Source organism: Phalaenopsis equestris, unplaced genomic scaffold (assembly GCF_001263595.1).
Source record: "Phalaenopsis equestris unplaced genomic scaffold, ASM126359v1 Scaffold000301, whole genome shotgun sequence".
Taxonomy (NCBI): Eukaryota; Viridiplantae; Streptophyta; class Magnoliopsida; order Asparagales; family Orchidaceae; genus Phalaenopsis; species Phalaenopsis equestris.
The window spans coordinates 1,191,266-1,200,504 of NW_018164743.1; the positions used below are offsets into that span (position 1 = coordinate 1,191,266).

Here is a 9,239-nt window from a genome sequence, read left to right on the forward strand (position 1 = left end):
AAAATTTTATAAGACGGTGGTGAGACCTGCAATGCTATATGGCGTTGAATGTTGGCCTTTAAAAGAGAAGCATAATAATAAGTTAAGTGTTTCCGAGGTGAGAATGATTAGGTGGATGAGCGGCTTTACACTTAGAGACAAAATGCGAAATGAATATATCCGTGATAGGGTTGGTGTAGCTCCTGTGACGAATAAAATTAGAGAAAATCGTCTTAGATGGTTTGGTCACATTAAACGTCGACCATCTGATGATCCGATTAGGAGAGTAGATGTTTTAGATTCAACTTGTGTTAAGAAAGGAAGATGTAGACCTAGAAAGACTTGGGCTTATTTTATTAAAAATGATTTTAATTTACTAGAACTAAATGAAAATATGACACTAAATGGGACGCAATGGAGAAAAAGGATTCATGTAGCCGACCCCACGTAGTGTAGTTCATGTAGCCGACCCCACGTAGTGAGATTAAGGCTTTGTTGTTGATGTTGCTGTTGTTGTGTGTACACAATGAGGAAGAAAAATATTGAGCAGGAAGAAGACAACTTGCAAAAATAAAACTGCTCAAGCCAAAAACTGAGTCCGCACTCACCTAAAATTGGAATTTGTAACTCACGAGTCATCTCCTTACTTTTTTGTACTGATGATAAGGAAAGTTACACAAAATATCCAATTCAGGTGTACGTAGCTTATGGGAAGCTCTCCTTGCATTATAAAAATTTTTCTTCGTATTGTGCAGATTACTAAATCCATTCATGAAGCTCTTAAAATTTTAAAATGGAGGAAAGTTGTTCAAGAGGAGATTCAAGCACTAAAAAAAAAAGTCACATGGACTCTTACTAGGATTTCTCTAAATAAGAAGTCAGTTAAATGCAAATGGTTATTTAGCATCAAGAACAGAGCAGACAATGGTATTGAGAAATTTAAAACAAGACTAGTTGCAAAATGTTTCACTCAAGCCTATGAGGTTGACTATAAAGAGATATTCATATCAGTTATAAAACTGATCACTCGTTCTCTCAATAACAGTTAATGAGAGGTGAGGACTACATTAACTTGATATAAAAAACATCTTCACGAATGGGTATCTTGAAATCTTCAAGATGTGTACATGAAGATATCACCAAGACCTGAGAATAATTCCGACAAATGCCTAATATGCAAACTCAGAAAGTCAATATATGGTCTTAAGCAGTCAATAAAGAGCATGATTTGAAAGGTTTGTTAAGACTATGAGATAAAATGAATACTTTTAAGGTCAAGCTTATTATGCACTGCTCATCAAACACATGTAGGGATGTAAGATTATTGCACTGATAGTGTATGTTAATGATATGATTCTAACTCGTGATGATGACAAAAAAAAATCAAATAAAGGAAGTGTTTGCCACTGAGTTTGAAATCAATAACCTTAGAATCATGAGTTATTTTTTAGGTATGAAGGTAGCAAGATCCAAAAAGGTCCTTTTTATTTCACTTAAGAAATACATCATAGATTTGCTAAAGGATACTAGAATGATTGGATGCAAATCTATCAATCGATACTCCAAAGGATCCCACAAAAAATCTAACAAAGGAGAAGAAAATATATCTGTGGATAAGAGAAAAATATAAAAAATTAGTAGGAAAACTAATCTACCTACCACATACTAGACTAGATATTATATACTCTGTCAATACTATGAGCCAACGTAAGAATAACGCATACGAAAAGATTTGGAAATGGTGTAAAGGATCCTGAAATTTCTCAAGAAGACTACTAATTATGGATTATTGTTTGAGAGAACTAGAAATAGAGAGGTAGAAGTCTACACTGATGCAAAGTTGAGCTAGGGAACACACTGACAGAAATTCAACAATAGGTTATTGCTCATATGCATGGAGAAATCTGATTAACTGTAGAAGCAAAAAGCAAGTGGTTGTCTCTAGAAACAGTGCAAATTTAGAGTATAGGGTAACTGCCTTAGGAATTTGTCAAGAGATGAGTTAAAAAATTATTGAGAGAATTGGGGCGTGCCTCTAATAAGCCTACACAAATGTTTTGTAAGTCATAATAGTCAAGAAGCTATCAATATTACCAAAAACCTTGTGCATCATGACAAGACTAAATATTTTGAAATTGACATGCAATTTATCTCTAAAAAAGTTAACTGTGAAATTATACAGCTAAGCTAGCTCCCGACACACCAACAGGTTGTTAATATTTTCACTAAAGCTCCTCCATTAAGCAAAATTTAAGAGTTTAATACAAAGATTGGGCTCTACAAAATCTATGACCTAACTTGAGGGGTTGTGGAAATATAGAAGAATCGACCAGGTAGAGACAATTTGGGAAACTGCTTAATTAGTTTTATTCTCTTCCTAATTATGTTTATTTTGGAATTATTTCATTTGCATATTTAGCCTAGATATATTTGGTAAGATTGTAAATTAGGAGGGACTAGTTTACCTATATATGTAACCTTAGGGTTGAATAATGAATAATGAAAATTATGAGAATTCCCTCTCAAATTTATCTTCACAATTTTTTTTTTTTTTTGTGTTCTTTGTATATCCCACTAGAAATTATATATCTTGCATTTCTCATTCTATTAGCATCTATCAACAATAAGTAATGAAAGAAAAGGGAGCATACGCAGGCCTCAACATCCATTTAAATCTTCTCAACTCAACCATAAGCATATAATAACCAATGTTTTTATCTTCATTTTCTTAGTCACTTGACCACCTACTTGCATATCCCTCTTCATTCATCTCCTCGATTTTTCAACTTTCTCAGTTGTGGATTCTGCATTGATGAACTTGCCCTTGCATATGACAATTTCATTAAAAGTAACATTTATAATCCTAATGATGATCATCTCAAAATTAATAGCCAAAATCACCCCATCTCATTAATGAAATAACTCTCGATAAATTCCATATGCATATAAAAAAGATCGAAAACCTTTGAAGGACAAAAGTTTAACCCCTTTCCAATTCACCCCCTGCAAGTAAATTATAACCTAAAGCAATTGAGGGTTATTGATCAAATAGACTTACTGACAACATTCGCCCAAAAAAACTCGAGCAATTCTGCATGTAACTTTCATTCATAGTTTCATTCATAAACCTAAATGAAGTGTCATTGGACTACTACAAAAAGATCATTTTTTACCTTTTTTTACGCCTTTCATAACCTTCAAAGTATGAAAACAAAAATTGGAGATATATCCTTCTTGACCCCGCTGCCCAATTGAGATCAAATTTTACTTTGATCATGGAATATGACTTACCTTGTAAAGCTTTTACATGTTCTATTCAAAGTGCTTGTTCTTTTCTTTTGTAAGCATCACTCTCACTATATTTGAAGTTTCATCACTATCAATATCGACTTTCTCATATGGCATGCAAAATAGTTAGAAATAGACAACTATTGTGGAGCAGAGTTAAGAAAATACTAAAGATCCAAGAATCGACATGACTATCAACACTTCAAAATAATACACACCATAGATCCCTTTAGTTACAGTATTTACATCATGCAGTGTTTTGAAATTCAAGATATAAATCAGCTCAATTGTTGACACTCTTTGTAATTTTCCATCTAGTTTCAAGACTCAAAGCAGCAAAAGAAGAACTACCTAATTGTCATCTCTGGATATCGTTATGTAATAGTCATTGGTATTACTGGACTTCAACCCCATAGACCCTCAAAGATTAACAATCCTCAATATATTTGCACCACAGCTTTGCAAAAGCAATGACAAGAAGTAAAAATCAGGAATTTTGTCTCGAAATTGATATCAATTAAACGCAAATGGCATTTCAACGTATTGAATTTATTAATATATTCTGCTATGGAAGCACATCTTTTACTATCCGGAACTCATTAATTATAAATTATTCTCTATAAAAGATTTCTTGTGCATATTTGATATAGCTTCCATAACTTCAGTAATGATAAGCTTGTGTAATTTGTTGAATACAACATTCTTAACAAATTAAAAGCAACATTCTCCCAATGTCAATCTGCCCTATCGATCTAAAGCTTCTTGGCTCAGGGTCATCAATTTCATCACTAAGAATGACGGCCAGAGTTTGTTTTATACAGATGATCCTTGATCTGTGTCTTCCTATTTCCAAATGCTCTGTAACATTGAACTTATCAATTTTAACTATCAACAGCCATTGCTCCCACTTTGCTATTTCAAACCTCAAAGCCATGCTGTTATACCAATTATTGGGGAAAATGTGTGCACAAGAGCAATGGCTTAAACGAAAACATAAACAAATTAAATGTATAAACACTATAAAACAAAGGGCCACAAGATTTAAATGATTAGACCAAATTTCTCATATTTTCAAAGCCGCACAATGAAATATAGTTCAACTACTTTAAAGGCGAGTACAAGATAAATAAACCTACTCACAAGTATTTTCCTTTTATTTCTTCCTTTCTTTCCCAAGAATCCCACTCTTCTCTTATTTCATTTCCCTGACAAACTGAAAAAATGATTTAAATATTATATTTATACCATAATATATATAAAACTCATTAAATCCCTTATCACTTTCCTTTCTTGCATATAACAAACAAGGGAAACCATGGTGCTTGGCATAAAATTTGTCAATTTCCAATCAACAATTACCAATCAACACCAACTCTATCAATGACCAACAACTACCATTTATCTCAGTCATGCTTGCCTAACTTTAGCAAATGACCGCGAAACACTGAGTTTTTAGATGCCTCCTTGAAGTTTACCGTCAATTAGCTAAGTTAACTCTCAAGTAGAAACATCACTAAAAGCCCTTTCCAATGCCACCTTCAAGGGACCCAAAGTGCATGCTAGAGCTTCCAATCAATTGCCTTTTATAAGTATAATAAGGTAGTGTATTATAACAAGATATTGAGCTAATACAGGCTTAAATTTAGCATAAGTTGTTTCAATATGTTAACAATCATTAATTCAGTTCTATCCATGAATTATCTACAAGTAAATAACTAAGTTCCTTAATTTCAAATCCTATTTGTCAAGTAAATTAAGCATCACATCATAACACTAAAATAATTATAAGAAAATATAAAAAAATTTAAATTTAAAAATAACACAAACAACAGTACAAATTTCTTACCTGTAAGAAATTTGTGGAATGGATTTCATAGCATCATTTGACTAGCACTCTTGGCCGGCCGATTTTGACAAAAAAATCATTTCTTTTTTACAAAGATCATGTTGGATCATGTTAGCCAGAGAAAGGGATGGGATAGATATCAATAAGATCAATTGCCACAGAAATACAAAATTATGAAAAAAGATTCTTTAAAAATGGTGATTTGCAGCTGGGAAAGAAAAGCTTACTGTACCAAATAAAAAAGATCTGGCAAATGGTTCGAACTACACTAATCTTTTTTTCATCAAGTATTCACTAGAATCAGTGAGAAACAACCAATCAAACCAAAAAATATAAACATAATTATTAATGTAGTTCAAATTTATTTCTGTCGCTTTCACCCAAAATAAACAGAGATTACCAGTTATACAATATGTTTCTGATGGAAAAAAAATTTAGCACTTTATATCTTCGCTACATTCTAGCTTTAAACTTTATACTTTATCCAGATTGCCCGTTTTTAATGCCTGTTTTCAGACATTGCCTTTTCTAAGTTACAATTCTCAGAACAAGAGTTACCCATGCTCATAACATTTATAAAAAGGACAAACAGCAAAAATCTTTGAATAAACAACAAGAAACAAATCCACACATAAAGTTATAATTAAAAAAAAATGATTGATAGTTCAATAATAGGCTCTAAATTAAACAGTCCTCTCCCCCAACTTTTTCTATTCTAAACCTCTTTACAGAAAAGCATGATGGAATCATTAATTATAATTTTTCGAAAGTGATATATTCTCCTGAAGCTCTAATACGTAATACCAAATCCCCGCAACCTTTTTAACTTTTCAATATCAAATTCCCCTTTCACCCTCCTGGCTGGAATCACATCAAAGACGGAAAATAAAAAATAAAATTGTTCAAAAGGATAAGACCTACCCTAGCTTCATTGAAATTTGACTCATTTCTAAGCCCAATCATCTCAGCTATCTGATGTGAATAGTCTTCTACTCCATCAACCATTAAAGAGTCAGAGTGAAAAGAGATATGCTCTTCCTCCACCATCATCCTACAATGAAAATTTAAATAAAATCAAAAACCTAAATTTTGATGCATAAATCTTCACAAAATAAGAAGAAAAACTATCAAACCTCTTCGTCAAACTCCCTGATGAGAACTCCTTCCCTGTGATCTTCACATTCTCCTTCCAAATGAAGTCCCTTCCTGTCGGCCATCTTAATGGAATCCTGTAACTCCTCGGTGGAAAAATCAAACAAGTCAGCCCCTTTCCAAATCCACGATCACATTTCCTCTCATGCTCAATCTGCCGATCGGTATCTGCTGAATCTAAACTCTCTGAAAGATTATAATAACATGGAACATAATCCTCAAACTCAGGTGGGCAGAATTCAATCTCTCTGAGCTTGCCAACTCCATTAGCGAGCTCTTCCACGAGAGAGAGATCCGCAACGAGCTGCTCTTGTACCCGCCTGTAACCTCTATAGATGTTAACTTGTGAGGCATTGGAGATATATGCAATCCAGTAGAGTGAACCCCAAATTGCAACGAAAACAATTAGGGCAAGACCAAACTTCAGCAAGCTAAGCGTCAAGTTTTGCCGATTTCTACTTGTTCCGTAAGGACTTGGAAGCTCATGACCTAATCCATTCTTAGAGAAATTCTTCTGTTGAGAGATCTTATCAAATGAGTCTTCACAGCCGGAGAGCCTTCCATAGCCGCCAGAGAATCCCCGGTAAAGTGGCCTCGACATTGATAGCAAGAAAATTCCCAATGTGAAATCTGCAGAGACCTAATTCAAGAAGACCTGAAGGAAAAAATGCAAAAGTTATGGAACCCGACTCACTTCCTTCAAAAATTGCTCAAAAGAGGAAACGGAGAAAAGGGTTTATGACAACAGAAAAAGGTAGATTGAAGATAACCGCGTTTGCCAGCCATTAAAGCTCATAAAAACAATGCTAGCGAAGGGAATCAGAAAGGTAACTTCTCAGAGCTAGGACTTTCCCACTTTAGAACCAGTTCAGAAAGTAGCAGAATAATGCATCTAGAATCGTACTGCTCATAATTCGATCCTTAATGATTCAATGGAGCCCATTCTTACAACTCAGAAGCAACATGAGAATTCAGAAAACCAACAAAATTTCAAAAAAAAAAAAAATTTACCGAAAAAATTTGCTCTATACTTGAAGAAGGAAAGGTTACAGTACCCAAAAGAATCCCAACTTTATCAGATCAAATGATAGAATGACTCTCCATTAAAATCCCATTATCTTCTGCGAGAAGTTCATGGAGTTATAGAAGATCCAATGTGCAGAGTTCTTACTCCTTTCTCAGCTCCAGCAAAGAGCAGGAGAACAAACAGTCAATGACTGCGTCACGAGTCTCTGCCTGTTCTAAATTCCCACGGAATCAGATTTTTATGAATATTATTTGCTATAATGCTGTTTATAATTTTTCCCAAGCGTAGGTGTTACTTTAATTATTAAAATTTATATAATTTTTTAATATTTATTTATATCATGTTTTATTTACATTAAATTTATGAATCCAGCAATGTATGCTTATTAATTTAGAGTTTTTAATGAATTTAATTATGATAGAAATGCGTATATTAATTTCTAATTTTTATCTGAGATTAAAATGAAAAAAAAAAGCTTCTATTAAAATATTCTCGTACATAGATAATACTAATTGTATCCTTCAATAGAATTAAATTATCAAATATTATAATTAAAAACTTGAAATAAAAATGAGATTTGGGGCAGCTTATTTGGTGCGGTGGAGTTTTGAAGACACTCTTGATTTGTTTGGGTAAATTGTGATTATACACCGCAGCTTTCTGGCTGAAATCTAATTTTTTCCAAAAAAAAAAAAATTGTAATAGCCACAACACTTAGTTTATCAACAGATTTTTTTTTAATCAGTTTATCAACAGATTATTCAATAAGCTGCAGCTGCTCCAAACATACACTAAATTTTTAGACAACAAAAGTAGACAATTAGATGTTAATAAATATACAATTAAATAAATTTAATAATTTGATTTCACTGTCTAATAATTTAATTATATTTATTATTTTAAATAAGTAGTATTATGTTATGATTTAATTTAATTAAGCGATAAAATATAATAATAGATAAAATTAAAAGCTATAGATATAAAAAATAATGATCTTATTTTATTTTAATTAAATTTTTTAAGAGAACTCGCTGTCTTGGCCAGGCGGCGCTGAATCTACACATGAAGGGCAATATTTCGGAATGATTTACGCGGCCTTTTCCTATGATTACGGTGGCATATGAATATTTTATTTCTGTTATAACTGATAAGGTGTGGTCACCATTGAATTAGGTCGATGTGGGCCAGATCGACTCGGGAAGTTCAATTTTTTTTATGATTTCACCTGAATATAAATATATTTTAAGTTTCTTATTTTGCATTCAAATGACTGCGAACTTCTTATTGCATTGGAGTTGCTTGAGGAATTTTCCTCTAATTGAAAGACTCAAATTTAGTTTCAAAAGAAAATAATCATGATATATTTTGATTTGCGGTTGAAAATTTTTTTAATTAGATTAGGAACGAGTAAAGCTCTAAGTTTAACCCTAATAGTCAAGTTGAACATTTTGATAAGATAAACTAAACGACACCAATAACTATTTAATCTTAGCTCAAATGTGATGCAAAACGATATATCTTAAGAAGTTCAATTTTTTTTATGATTTTACCTGAATATAAATATATTTTAAGTTTCTTATTTTGCATTCAAATGACTGCGAACTTCTTATTGCATTGGAGTTGCTTGAGGAATTTTCCTCTAATTGAAAGACTCAAATTTAGTTTCAAAAGAAAATAATCATGATATATTTTGATTTGCGGTTGAAAATTTTTTTAATTAGATTAGGAACGAGTAAAGCTCTAAGTTTAACCCTAATAGTCAAGTTGAACATTTTGATAAGATAAACTAAACGACACCAATAACTATTTAATCTTAGCTCAAATGTGATGCGTGCTAGAAAATTTGCGGCGGTAGAGTAATGAATTATCGTCTTAACATTGTACGAGGATTCAACACATACTCAGATGTCTTTATTATTATTATTATTATTATTATTATATATATAT

General features: G+C 32.4%; 1 protein-coding gene across 2 annotated transcripts in view; it reads right to left on the reverse strand.

Moving 5' to 3' along the window:
• Nucleotides 1-7,493, reverse strand: part of LOC110025494 (probable pectin methyltransferase QUA2) — a 32,316-nt gene extending 24,823 nt beyond the window's left edge. Inside the window, exons 1-3 of one of the 2 annotated variants that reach the window (XM_020726004.1) lie at nucleotides 7,321-7,493; nucleotides 6,247-6,920; nucleotides 6,035-6,164 (exon numbers count right to left, since the gene is read on the reverse strand). In XM_020726004.1, coding sequence (XP_020581663.1) covers nucleotides 6,035-6,164; nucleotides 6,247-6,866 — 750 coding nt within the window. In that variant the 5' untranslated portion in view covers nucleotides 6,867-6,920; nucleotides 7,321-7,493. Of the gene's footprint in view, nucleotides 1-6,034; nucleotides 6,165-6,246; nucleotides 6,921-7,276 lie in introns of both variants that reach the window. The other variant, XM_020726003.1, reaches the window with a different exon arrangement.
• Between the last annotated feature and the right edge of the window lie 1,746 nt (nucleotides 7,494-9,239).